Source organism: Anguilla rostrata, chromosome 1 (assembly GCF_018555375.3).
Source record: "Anguilla rostrata isolate EN2019 chromosome 1, ASM1855537v3, whole genome shotgun sequence".
NCBI classification, from domain to species: Eukaryota; Metazoa; Chordata; class Actinopteri; order Anguilliformes; family Anguillidae; genus Anguilla; species Anguilla rostrata.
The window spans coordinates 21,209,033-21,223,158 of NC_057933.1; the positions used below are offsets into that span (position 1 = coordinate 21,209,033).

General features: G+C 42.6%; 1 protein-coding gene across 7 annotated transcripts; it reads right to left on the reverse strand.

The window, feature by feature from the left end:
• Window positions 1–1,069: 1,069 nt before the first annotated feature.
• On the reverse strand, window positions 1,070–13,023 carry LOC135251857 (MAPK/MAK/MRK overlapping kinase-like). 7 transcript variants are annotated; one of them, XM_064329741.1, is made up of 13 exons: window positions 12,613–12,631; window positions 12,214–12,272; window positions 11,573–11,687; window positions 11,119–11,208; window positions 10,807–10,877; window positions 8,225–8,303; window positions 7,518–7,566; window positions 6,011–6,189; window positions 4,846–4,947; window positions 4,514–4,687; window positions 2,749–2,863; window positions 2,147–2,344; window positions 1,070–1,608 (listed from the first exon to the last, which is right to left on the reverse strand). In XM_064329741.1, exons 3-13 carry the CDS (start codon window positions 11,590–11,592, stop codon window positions 1,531–1,533), a joined length of 1,155 nt encoding a protein of 384 aa, XP_064185811.1. In that variant the 5' UTR covers window positions 11,593–11,687; window positions 12,214–12,272; window positions 12,613–12,631; the 3' UTR covers window positions 1,070–1,530. The 7 variants fall into 7 exon arrangements, with proteins under 7 accessions (XP_064185811.1, XP_064185776.1, XP_064185768.1 ...); XM_064329706.1 differs by lacking the exons at window positions 12,214–12,272; window positions 12,613–12,631 and adding an exon at window positions 12,975–13,023; XM_064329698.1 differs by lacking the exon at window positions 12,214–12,272 and having other exon boundaries at window positions 12,613–12,879.
• Window positions 13,024–14,126: the final 1,103 nt, after the last annotated feature.

Here is a 14,126-nt window from a genome sequence, read left to right on the forward strand (position 1 = left end):
AGGACGGTTGTCAAAATAAGAGTAGTACTTTCAGTGAGGGGAATCTTAACTCTCTTTTTGTTCTTCTTCTCTTGTTAGAACTTCTTATCCTTTTGTCACCCGGGAAAAGCCTTCGTGTTCAGTTGGCTTTAGGACATAGTGTACAAATAGGTCTCTGGTGTGCGTCGGTCCCTTAACGCCCCTGCAAGGTGTTTCCTCTGGTGTTCAGTATAGTGTAAACTAGCCATAAAATCTATTGAACTAGCCTACTTCTACCAGGTTATACTGCAGGTATACAAATTGCCCAAGTACCCTTTTCCCTTGTGCCTTTCAAACCTAGGGGCTGATTCATTAAAGGATTGCACTTGTTTTGTTATTCCAAAATGGCTGCAAGCGACCAATAGGTTCAGCATGAACAAAGCACTCACTATGGGTCAAGGTTGAAATTGACAACAGTTTTCTGTTGACAGTGACACTGTGCCTTGACAGTTTTGACAACTGCATCTTTTAATATTTGTGTGTTTCTCGGATGTCCATACAACAGCAGGGAAGAAACTGTTTTAATGCAGTTCATTCATAAGCTCGAGGAAGCTCAATCTTGCAGTGAATCTCTGTACTTGATCACTGAATTCATAAACAGCAGATATATATGCCTGTCCACGAAAATAAAATAACTATTTTGCTGTGATGCTAACTTGAAAGGTCAGGCTGGAACATGAAGGGAAATGACACCCTTGGAAGAGTACCAGCTAGGAGTTAAATGTGTTAACGTCACTGCAGGACTATAGCTGTATAAAAGGCAGCAGAATACACTGGTTATTTGAGAACATGAAAACGGCAAGAAATGTTATTTGTAATGACCTTTCGAAATTGTTTTTCTCATATTACTTTTGAAATTGTGTTCTGGGATGCTGGTTTTGTGAATACCGCATATAACTTGTGGTTGCTCTCTAAACGCATACATAAAGGTAATTATGTCACTTTAAAGTTCAAAGCCAGGAGCAAATATCCCAGCGTTCCTCTTGTTCCTGCAAGGTTTGAATTGCATATCAAAGCCAAACTGGTATAGACTACCACACCCAAGTGGGTATTCTGGGTTAACAACTTTATTTATTTTAAATTAAACAGTCCTGCTTTTTAAACCTCAAATAAGAGACATTAGTTGTATAAAAACAACTGGACTCATGGCTGGATTAAAAGTTAACATAATTGCTTGAGGCTCATTCCAGTTCAAGGTTCAAGGTTCCAGTGACTATCCTATGGGTGGCATAATTAGGTTTGGGGTCGTTTTGTGATCTGCTATTAGAAATTACTGCCTGTGTGGTTCATGGGGCATCTACAAACTTCTCCCTGAAAACTTACTTAAGCGTGCTCTCCTGCCGGTGCAGTTCTCCTCCGGTACTGCTTCTGAAAGTCTTTTAAGGGGGAGGGTCCAGGGTTAGTCACGCTGTAAAATGTTTTTATTCATGTTACTGGTCAGAATGCACAGCTAGGGACAGCGATTGTAGTAAGTTCCCCCAGAGGTGTGGGGCGGTGCTCTTCCTCTGGTGCTCAGTAGCCCCCGCGCTTCCTCTGGAGGGGGGGTATGTGGTAGCCCTTGAAACCCTGACGATGGGCCTCATCTCTGGGCTGCGGGGAGCAGAAGGCGGGGGGGATTACAATTTTAGATCATATTTCTGGAAATTGTTTACCACAGCAAGGAATTTACAATGGGAAGCAATGATTTCAATTGGGCCTTAATTTCCTTATGTTTAACAATGACCAAGGCGGTGCTTTCTCGCTCTCTTTCCTGTAATATAACATAATTTTATATTATATTACAGGCATTTAGCAGACACTCTAATCCAGAGCGATTTACACAACTTTTTTTACATAGCATTTTACATTGTATACAATTATACAGCTGGATATATACTGAAGCAATGCAGGTTAAGTGCCTTGTTCAAGCGTACAACGGCAATGTCCTACCGGGGAATCGAACCTGCGACCTTCAGGTTAAAAGACCAACTCCTTGCCCATTATGCTACACTGCTGCCATCTCTCTATACTGAGCCCTTCCATCCAGATTAAAGAAACCGCAAAGTTGACCTTTCTTGTATTCAGAGCTCAGCAGCCTGGAGAAATAGTCTGGAAATGAGGTTTCAGTTATTTATTCCCGTATATTCACCTTGGGCAGCTGCGAGTGGCATTTCTTGGGCGGGATGGTGGGGAGGGATCCGTGGTGACTGATGGTGAGAGCTGGGAGGGAGGTGATTGGGTATGAGGAGAGTTTGGCCGGAGGGAGCACCATGTTCAGCTTCGGCAATTCACCCGGATATAGGGGGGCGTTGCGTCTGATAAGGGGCTCTGCGACGTGCTTAGCGTGCTGCCGGGAAAACAAGAGGATTCCAAGTTACCCCTTCCTCAAATGTACAGGTACCTCGCTGTCAGTTCAACACAGCTTGAGAACATTCAGGCTACAGATTACACAAAATATATTACTTGCGTTGCAAAATGGCTATGATTTCTGTTACCCAGCCACAAAAATCAGCAGCTTGTAACAGTTCCGATTCTCAACTGTTTAAATTATGGCTCAAATTGCTTTTCCAGACTACCTTCTTACAACTGTGTGACAGTCAGTGATTTGACAAACAAGACAGTGGGAGGAAACCCACGCGGACACTGGGAGAACATGCAAACTCCCGCAGTAACATGCCCTGACATTTGTCTCCCTGTGGGCCCTGTCTAAACTCTTAAGTGCAGTGCCCCCTTGTGGAGTGGCTGCCTCACCTGTCTTCGGCCCTGCCTTGCAATGCGCCACAGGTGGTCCACAGAGTTGGGAGTCCCAGTTGTCTGTGACCCCTCTACGGTCCTCCGCAGAGTTGAAACTCTCTTCTCCATCAACCTTAAGAGTCAAGAGAGCTGATGGGTTACCTGTATGCCACCATGTATATGGGCCACCATATAGGGGCAGCCAATCAACAAGAAATAGAGGTGGTAGTGAAGTGTCCTTTGAACTGATAATCTGAAACCCGGTTTTGGTGTTTTTACAGATTGACTAGTTTGCCAAATTCTGACGGGCTAATCCACTAGCATCTGATTCCTTTATACTTTAGATTATCATCTTTGGTATCGTCGTACTAGAATACATTTGCAACAGACATGTGTTTGCAGTTGTTCATTTTCATTATAGTAATGAGGCTCACTTATTTGAAATGACTGATTGTAACAAACAGTTCAGAGATGGGTTTTAACTGAAATAATTGGTGGTCTCACTCCCCTTATTTGAGGCTCCCTTCCCACAACCATTCCAACTAGCAAAGCGGTTCTAATTCGGTCTGTAGTCTATCTGATGAATATGTTTTTCTTTCATGTGTCCAGTATTGTTTGCTTGTCGAACTTGGATGAATCCCGGAAAATTAAGAGATGAGAGATCTACGTATGCAAATGTTTGAGAAATGTATTATTTTTAAAAATGCACTTTGCACAATGGAAAAACATGAAAATGTGGTTTCATATTTTAATTTATTATTTTTTATTTGTATTTTTTTGAAGGAAAAAATGCTTTATTACAATATGTGTAAATGTACTTCATGACAGAATCTTTAAAACCAGCTGTTTTTTTCCCTGCACCAATGTTTAGGATGGATCACCCTGATAATGTTTGAGTAAATTCAAATCCCTCTGAATCATTGGAGTCTAACCCATATGTCTTCAGGCTACTCAGTCTCTGCCTGTTCCTTCATGGGCTGTGTGGATTCACTAATCATTATCATCTGGATGGCTGACGGTAGCCTTCGACTGAGGCGTGCCTGTGTTATGAAGACTAATGAGTGTGTGCCGCTTGCTTTAACCTTAAAGCTGGGTTTCTGGATCAGTGCTGCGCAGATTAAGTGATCTTTTACTCTATGTGAATGGGCTGATAGAGCACAGTGGGTATAACCAACCGTCCAAATAAGTTAAAGACCGGTGCATCTCTGCAACATTAACCCTTTAACAAGCTGTGCTCTCTTAACAGATTGAGGCCTCTTAACACTGGCCACAAATCGCCATCTTTTGCATCTCAAAATCACCAAGCCATGCATGTGGACTATTAATTCACATTTCACTATCAGTGATCATTTCCAGCACATCATTCCTGTCAGCACCATAACCTGGATATAGCAAAGCACTCCCCACCCTTTCAAAAAAAAGAACAAGATTATTACTCAGTAGTTACAATGTGGGTATAGATTGAACCTTACTCCTTGTATATCCCCAATAGGTGAATACGTGTCCCCTCTATCAAGTATAATCATGTAGATGATGGATAGATGACGCAGTTTTGCAGTATGTACTGGCAGGATGAGTTGTATGTTATATTGAAAAGCTAACGTATAGCAAGGAGATTTTCTTGCTGTAATGGACAAACAATGACTTGCTGCACTATAGTAATGTGTAGCAGTTGTAAGAGTCTTGGGCTGTAATTAGGGAGGATGACTCATAGAAGTATGATTGGAATTGGGTAACAGCCTCAGAGTGCGTTACCCAATCCAAATGCGTTCGATGGACTCACCTCAGCTCTCGGAAGCAGGGGTGCTGCAGCGCCGACTTAGCGCCGATGCGCTGCTCCGGGTCGTACTCCAGCATCTGGTAGAGCAGCGACAGATTCACGGACGAGCAGTGCGGGATCAGCTGGGAGATGCCACAGCCCTTCCGGGGAGGGAAGTCGAAACGCATCGCCCGTGACCTGTGGAGGAAAACGATATGGAGCTCATAAGCTTGTAGCAAAGATCGAACATTATCTCCTGTGAACACCTATATGTGAGCCGCTCCACATCGTAAAATTGGCATCTACGAAAGCAGTAATGACTACCTAATGAGGTCAGGATAAAACGCTTGGCTTACTGCTTAAATTTCTGAAGGAGACTGGGTTCCGGTGTGCCCAGAATGTCGTGGATTTTGGACACTTGATCCAGCTCGTTGGAGCCTGGGAACAGAGGATTGAGGCTACAGGACAAAGGAATGTGATTATAGGTGACATCGGCAAGGAAACTGTTTTATTGCAGAATTAACAAAAATGATTGGCTTAAATGTGTACTGCAAGTGAAATGTACTACACCAGTGGTTCTCAAACTTGGTCCTGGGGGACCACTGTGTATGTTGGTTTTCATTCCAACCTCAACTGAAACCCCAGAATTTTAACAAGCTGTTAATTTTTCATGATTACATGCTTTTCATGTTTTAGAGCTGGGGTCCCCAGTCTTATCCAGAAAGGGCCAGTGTGGGTGCACACACCTGATTCTACTAATCAACCACTAGAGTCTTTGCTAAGCACCTTGATTAGTAGAATCAGGTGTGTGCACCCACACTGGCCCTTTCTAGATAAGACTGGGGACCCCAGCTCTAAAACACGAAAAGTCCCTAGCCCTTTCCGAAAGGATGTCCCATCACATGAAATATAATTGGTTAAGAGGAATACCCCCCACCCGGCCCCACAACTGTCAGTTACGTAAGGGGAGACACCGCGGAGGGACAGGGGAGTTTTGTCAAAGGAATGCTTGTTTCGGTGCCCAGCGGTGTTGTTGCGCTGCCGGTCGATCGCTTGGCGACTAACAGTGGGCTCTCTCTCCCCGAGCCGTCGCACTGAACGTCTACAGAAAGCCGACGGAGCTTTGGAAGGGGACTGAAAAGAAAGAAGGGAAAAGCCTTTGGGATGCCATGAGGGGTTGCGTGGGTCAGACGGCACCAATCGGGCACCCCGGCTTTTGTTTGGCCCGTACATTTCACTTCCATTAAGAATCACTCGTCCATTTATCAGCCGAGACTTCCTTTCCCCAGTCCCCACATTGCAAAGTGGTGAACACGGTTTCCTGGGTGAAGTGTGAAAGTAACTTGCAGGCCAGGCTAAGTAACAACCCCAACCCACCCCCCTGCCCCCCCCCCATCCCTAGAATGGAGTGCCCTGTTTTAGGGGAAACCCATGAAGACCTTATGCTGGTGGGTTAAAGCGAGGGACTAGTGAGACACTGGGAGATGTTTCGAGTAAAACGGAGCCTCGGCGGGGAGCTACCTGATGATCTCATAGAAGACGCACCCCGCGCTCCACATGTCCATCTTGTGCGAGTAGTACCCGTCGGTGAGCAGGCACTCGGGCGCGCGGTACCAGCGGGTGGAGATGTACTCCGTGTGGGGGGGCTTGGAGTACATGCTCCTGCAGGAGCCAAAGTCCGCCAGCTTCAGGACGTCCTGCTGTGGAGACGACAAAGCCGTGTCACTCGTCGATTGGGCCTTGCAGTGGTTCAGACAATGATGAACACCTGCCCATTCTCGCTCTTCATTGTGATTTTTTATGTTGGCTATGCTTTCTTTTTAAATGTGGTAATGACTTTGGCAAGCCGTCACTGCTGTACAAGCCAGACACCATCTCCGCAGGCACTGCCAGTATTACTGGCTAGACACAGCACACGACTGATATGTTTTGACATGCTAAGTTTTTAAGTTTAGGTTTATTGGAATTTAAAGCACATTTCACCCAGAGTTCACAATACACAGTACAAAACGATTAAAGAAAAAATGCAAATATAGTTAGGTGAAGTTTAAAAACAAGCATGCAAAAACACAGCATAAAAACACAGGAAATTTATATTTTATAAGAACACAAGAGAAAAAAGTGAGTTTTAAGTGTTGTTTTAATGTGGGGACTGACTGCTTCCCTGACATGGGCTGATAGACTATTCCACAGCAGAGGGGCTTTATATGAAAAGGCCACCTACTGTCTAATTAATCTTTGAGACCACAAGATGTCCTGCTTCTTAGGAACAGAGAACACATTTGGGAACATGAGGTGTGAGAAGGTTGCAAAGACATGATGGGGCTAGACTGAAGTGATTTGTAAGTCAGCAGGAGTACTTTAAAATCTACTCTAAATTTCATAGGTAGCCAATCAATGGATGCAAGGGCTGGGGTAATGTGCTCTGATCTCCCTAGTTCTGGTCAATATTCTGGCTGCTGTGTGTTTAATAAGTTGCAAATTGCAAAGAGTACTGTTTGGACAGCCAGAGAGCATTGCAGCAATCTAGCCTAGAATAAACACATACATGAATCCGCTTCTCAGCATTGTTTAAAGAGAGGAAGTGCTGGATCTTAGCAGTGTTCCTTAGGTGGTAATAGGCAGATCTTGATACGCTACATGTCATGACATGTCATTGACATGTGACAATGCAGGCTTTGAGGGTACAAAAAACAAGCATAAGCAGAAATTGGGGACCCTCTTCCTTTGATGAAAGCTTGATCTCTGTGGTAAAATTGTGACTGCATCCCTGTGAGGCGGAGGCGGAGGCAGACACGCACAGAGCCAAAATGTCATCTTTTTAGCTCGAGGGTAAACGGATGACAAAATGACCACCTGGGGACAGACTCGGCCATCCGTGGGACTGGCTCTGGGACCGAGTTTCCCTGTTCAATGCGTTAGGTCCCATGATGCAACGTGTTCCCTTTCCAAACGTCACACACCGGTGCACTGCGCTGTGGAAAGCCACGCTGCTCTATGACAGCATGCAGCATATGTTCCAACTTACCCTAATCAGAATGTTTTCTGGCTTGACGTCTCGGTGGAAGATCCCATTGCTGAAACAAGATGGTAAAGTAAAGAACATTTTAAAAATGAATACAACAATCTGTTGATAAATTCTGGAATGTGCACACGCTCACGCATATTGTTTAATTCAATTACCAGTGACCCATGAACAAAGTGCAAACAGGCCAGGGAAATTGAGATGTTTAATATATTGGTGGCTAACTAATGTTCTTGCTGATAAAATTCTACAGTATTACAGTCTCAATAAAACACAACTGCATGCCTCTGCTACTTGCTGGTTGATTCATTCATAGCTGAAATTGTTTATCTTTACAGTTGTTTCCATGGGAAACCCAGCAGAAAGCAGAAACCGTTTCTGATACTGCATTGCTCAGAGATAAAAATAGTTTATTAGATGTCACCCATTCATTATGCTGCTGTGAAGCAACAAGCCAAAAACTGCCGACTGACAGCCTACAGCTCTTTGAAGTCCTCAATGACTTCTTTAAAATTAAAGGATTTTGTTTTGGGTATCTCTGCCTCTGGCATAATGTTTGTTTATAGTCACTGCAAATGCAAATGTCAACTGCCAACTGCCTTAGACCACAATTTAGACTACAAACATATGTACGCTATATCTGTCTTTACAGGATGTCACCTTTGTTGAACAACTCACACCTATCTTACCTTGTGAATGGCCATGCCTACCTATGCATGTGATCCAGTGACTTGCACAGCTGGTACATGTAGTGCTTGACTTTACTCTCTGGTAAAGGATACTGTCTCCCTGCACAGAAAACAGTTAAACATCAACACTGCATTATGGAATGCAATATGACCAGAACACTATAGAGGGTACAAAAATGTATTTTTAACTTATTATAATAATAGACAATCTTATCAAGAGCAATACAGACAGACAGGACCAAATAAATTAAATGCATATTACAAGGAACAAAAATAACACAAGAACAGAATAGCCAACAGCACAGCAATTGAGAATAATGTACGATTAACTTGAACATAAAGCCAGGCTAATAACATTTAAGAGAAGCAACATCTTTGAGTTATCCGAAATGTAAGCGATCAATTCCATAATAATTGTACATGGACTCAGGCCACACAGTCCTCCGTTATAATGCTTTACAGTTCTATCTCTACAGCAGTGGTTCTGCACCGTGGGCTGCAGTGCCTGCTGGTTTTAATTGGCACTTAGCACTTAGTCTTGGGTCTGAAAGAGGCTACCGATTTCAAGGTAAAAATGAAATCCAACAGACGCTGCAGCCCACCATGACCACCGCTCTAGAAAATGGATCTATTCCGTGACGCGTGAGTCATAACACCGTAGTTGTTCAAGGTTGTTGAAATAGATGGTAGACAGCGGATTTTCAATGGCAACAGCCCATTTGTGAGCAGAGCATTGTTGGCTCCACATCTTAATGGGTATACTGATAGCAAAATGCTCAGCCTTAAACGGGTTCGCTAATACCGAGCGCGCTAATGGGCATGAGACGTAACCAATGCAGAGTGGGAGGCGGCAGTGTCTGCTGAGCTAAAAATATACTGTTGTGTAATTCCTGATGCCAGCGCAGGCAGCACACCTGGGTACAGGAGCCCATCCGCGGCGACGCCAGGGAAACAAACAAAACTTCTCAGGCGTGTAATTAAAAAGTGAATAATAACCTCGCCATCAGCAAAAAGCCGAGTTCCTAATTTCTCTAATCAGACTTCCTTTCCTTTGAGTGCCATTTCTATGCATTTGGCCATGATAACCAGCTTTGGAAATCAATAGATGTTGATATTTCACTGCAGTGATAACTGTGGCTCCATTGTGGCACAGGTGACGGCCAATTTATCTGACAATTATGCAGCTTCTCTACAGGCCATCGTTTCCCCAAAACTGCCCACACTTTTCAGAGTGTAACTACAGAGAGACAGTAGATTGTATTACAAACCACGCTTTTTACTACACTGTGGTTATGAGGTCATAGAAACATGGCACTGCCCTGAGGGAGTGAAATTGTGTACGCCCGTCATTGTGGTTTAGTGAGACTTTTTTATTCTTTTTAGTCCAACGAATATTAGGCTATGAACATGGGGCAGTACTCTATCCAGTACACAGTACAGGACTTGACTGCCCACACAATTAGATTATTTGTGTACAATGTACAATGGCGTGCAATAAATCTATTAATGTAGGGCAAACATCCTGTATCAAGAGGAAACTTAGTCACATGCCCACTAATATCACAGAAGGACCTTGAATGGAAGCAGTGTGAAAGCAGTGCCAACTCATGGTTCTCTGCTTATCGCACCATCTAAGGCAGTTAGAGATACAAGTACTCCCCCTAGTGGAGTTATTTTAAATGCATCCCAAGTGAGGCGTGCTTTTCAGGCTAACAAATATTCATAAAGTTCTCACTCTCTTACAGAAGTAGGAGTACATTCACACATTACAATTCCTGCTCACTTAACAATAAATATTCACTCTGAGAAGCTTTATACATATGCACCAGTTCCCCCAATACGCAATTGCTATGTCTCTCCCCAGGTCTCCAATTTTGCCTAGGGCAGTAGAAAGGCTAGAGCTATGGCCCGATTGCATGCACCATCACCCTACAATGTACAGTAATGATGCTTGAACTCACTCATGAGAGGACAGAGAATTCTATATCCAAATTTCTGATGTTTAGTGACTTTGTCTTGAGTTATCCATTAGGTAATAACTAAATTAATCTTTTTGGATCATTTTAGTGAAGACAATACAGAATATTAATAAAGTACTTTAAACAAATGCAAATAAATGGCTTGGGAAATTATATGGTATATATGATATCCACTTTGGAACATCAAAAAATGTATTTATATTGATGATTATGCTTCTTTTGCAAAAGTGATGCACATAATTAATATATTAAATGTCAAACAACACTAATTCTGAGAGAAACAAGAAACATTTTAGATCAACACAATAAGAAACATTTTGTATCTGTTGGGACGGTATTTTTAAACATTCCTTATGTTGGGATAGCAGGTATGGGCAAGGTCGGGGTAGGTGTTTGTATTCTACTGTAATATGACCATAACTCACTACATTACTTCCTAACTGCTGAATTTAAACTTTACTACGACAAATCCTGGAAATGCAATTAGTCATTTCAATCAAATTAAAAAACTCTTAAAACCTTAAGGTAGCCTACTATTTTACACTTTAGTTAATTACACATTGAATCCAAGTAGGTTCACTTCTGAACAGGCATTTAGACAAATATGCCATTGCATATACATACCACGTATTAACTCATAGATGTTCATTTCCATCAGTTCACATATCAAAGACAGAGATCCTGTTTCTTCATCGCTGGAAAAGAGATTCACAGGAATATACCCTGGCCTTTTGAGTGCACATGGATTTGTTTTTATTTATTGTTATAGAGCTACTAATAGCACTTTTACCTGTCAAAAACTACATTAAATTGTCTCGACGATAACACCCATTAGTTTGTGATAGTGCTGGCTATTTAAAACAACTGATTTTGTCCACTTTTTTCAATTAAAATGTACAAAAAAATCTTATAAAGTCAGAAATCCATCTTACTCACAAAACAATTTCGTGCAACTGAATGATATTGGGATGGGGGCTGAGCCTCTTCATAGCCTGCACCTCCCGCATGTTGTTCGCCTGCTCCAAGCTGGGAGACAACACAAAATGAAACTTTGCTCTGGCCCAGCAAGCAGTAAACAATTGCACAAAATCTGTCTTTTTTATTAAAAGCAGTGTTTTTTATTTTACAAGCAGGCCGAGTGAGGGCGTTGTTAGGGTTAAGTAAAGGCTGACCTCAACCTGCCCCAAAGGTCACTAGCAGGGCATGATGTCATCCGTGAGGCCGGAAAAGAACACGCCTCGCAAGTGTGGGTCTGGCCAGCTCGAGTTTCAGGCGTTCCCATCGTACACATAAAGGATGCTGACGCACCACCGTCTTGAGTTTTTTTTTTTTTTAGCGAGTAGCCTCATCACATAATTAAAACATGTGAAAGAAATACAATTAGAATCACCTGTCTATTGGCTGCTTCATCGTTTTACATGCATAGTATTTCCCATCTTTCAAGCTTTGAGTTTTCACCACCTCGGAAAACGTCCCTTCTCCGATTTTCTTGATTATTTTGTAATCTAAACGATATCAAGAAAACAGCGCATTAAGTCAATGTTGGTACTCAGTACAGCAGCTTGGTATCTTTTTTCAAATCGTAGCTACTTGTGTAGGCCTAGCTAGCAAGCTAACGTTAAGATGGATATTTTGCTTATTACTACGAAATTATCCAAAAACTGAAGCAAATTAACATCTAATTTGATATTGTAAGCCATGGAAAACATCTGGTCACACAAAAAAAATACCTCGCCGGCTGCACAGAAGCACACTAAAGAGAAAATCATTAAGCTGGAAAGTATTTTAGCAACCATTGCAGTTAGCTAGTCTATATGTAACTTAGAACTCAAACACTGACTTCACGTTTACTTACCATCCATTCCTCAGTGCAGTCATCGGCGCTGCATACACATGCAGTTTGCCCATAATATGCAGATTTAAATCATACATTACGTTTACATCGTAAGGCGCACCTAAAACTAAAATCCTTAGAGTAGTTAGCTAGTTAGCCAACTTAGCTAGCTAAGGTGACAACAGTCAAAAACTCACCGTGTTACAGCCGTCTCCTTAGCAACCGGGCACGCCTCAACTCTGACCCGCTTCTGCGGCTGGCAAATTGTAACATTATCCTTTTATCTCCGCGACAGTATCGAAAAGTAATGGACTTTCTTTCTCTTGAAGCTTAGTTAGATGGCTATATTTATATCCACGTTATCGTTAGCCTAATCGAATTTGTGCACTGTTTTTCAGGAAAATAAATATTCGTGGCATACATGTCAAACAGTAGGCTAGACATATGTTCGCTAAGAGTTCAAATAGGTAATAGGCTTATTAGCCTAACGCAAATGTAAAGAAAAGGACAACATATACTGGGATTCTTTAGTATCCAAACTCACGACATAAAAAAACAATAGGTCACTCATCAGTTTGAACGTTATGATGTCTCACCTCTGGCTCTGAGAGTGTTGCTGAGACCATGTCCAGATCTATTTCGATTGTGCCTGCGATTTTCGTGTAGGCCTACCTGTCCATATTTAATGATATCCGCTACGCTTTCCATTATAAAGTTGTCATTTCGGTTTTCTGTCTTACAGCTTGTAGCTTAATTGAGATTTATTGGCTTTCATGCCAATACCCACCGCGGGCTTTGCGTATCAATTTAATTAGTTGTTTTTTCGATATAGGCCTCTTTAGGCTATGTTTTGTTAAATGTGTCAATGTACTTGCTCTCGTTTAAGCAGTAACCAGACAACCGTAACCAATACCCCGGCATACAGTGCACTTTACATCATAAATCTGTAAACACACACCTTTGGACATTCGGAAGTGGACGGTAAACGTCATTGCGCACTCAATGTAAATACTCTAGCCTACTCTTAGTCGTTAAGAGCTTAGGTGTTAAGAGCTGTGCCACAAAACGACTAATAGGCACAATTAACAAACATTTAACACGACACAATGACAATTGCGAGCCAATGTATTCGTTTTCCATTAGGCCTATTCATTTTATGCTTTTCTAAGGGCTCATGGGTCCCAGTAGCCGATAGTGTGTAGGTTTTCCTAATAATTATTTGCCGACTGCAACCACATTTCAAGATTCACTCTAGCACCTCCCATTGGCGCTTCTGTACTATAACCCATACAAGAAATACCGGGGTACGCTTCAACCATTAGGGGGCAATTTATCCTTGCACTGGACAACCCGCGGAAGATGCCACAATAGGCCTACATTGTTTACACAATTAATATTAATATAACTTTTTCATGACTCGAATGGATTATCTTTGGTTCAATACTTGAAATAGTAATTTTCAGAATTGGAATTGCCAAAAAGACTGAGTCCCACTATATTGCCCAGGCTGCACTGCAACGTCTATTCACAGGCGCGATCCCACTACTGAGCGGCACGGGGGCTTTGACCTGCTCCGTTTCCGACCTGGGCCGGTTCACCCCTCCTTAGGCGACCTGGTGGTCCCGGGCTCCCCCAGGAGCACCATATCGATACCGAACTTAGCAAGGACACCCGATCGACATAGTCCGCTGCAGCTCAGAACCCCTGAGCTCAAGCAATCCGCCAGCCTCAGCCTCCCAGTAGCTTGGATTACAGGCGCACGCCACCGCGCCCGGCGAAAACTGAGGGGCTAGTGTGTTCTCAAGAAGTGTCGAGTTGATGACGCCATTTCAGTGATAAGGGCGCCATCCTGTGGCTACATTTTATACCTACAGATGTTTGCAGATTTTGGCTTCCACTCTCAGAAAAAAAGAATGAAAAAGTGCCTATAAAGGTTGTCAAGCTTGTCACTGCTAGCTAACTAGAAATAATTCTTTTTTACCCTTTTGCTTGTAAAAAAGTAGTCTACTTATTAGTATCCAAATATAACATTCATTTAGGTCTACTTGATTTAATGTGTTCCCTAAACAACAGAAATGTAGCCTACCCCCACTACACCTTAACCCTCCTG

Bases quoted from the DNA above. Each gene is read 5' to 3' on its own strand.
- LOC135251857 (XM_064329698.1), bottom strand. From the start codon at position 12,724: ATGGAAAGCGTAGCGGATATCATTAAATATGGACAGGTAGGCCTACAC. The intron at 11,688-12,612 runs GTGAGACATCAT...GATATCGTTTAG, and splicing joins CAACACTCTCAGAGCCAGAG to ATTACAAAATAATCAAGAAA. The intron at 4,948-6,010 runs GTAGCTCCCCGC...TTTGTCCTGTAG, and splicing joins GTCTTCTATGAGATCATCAG to CCTCAATCCTCTGTTCCCAG.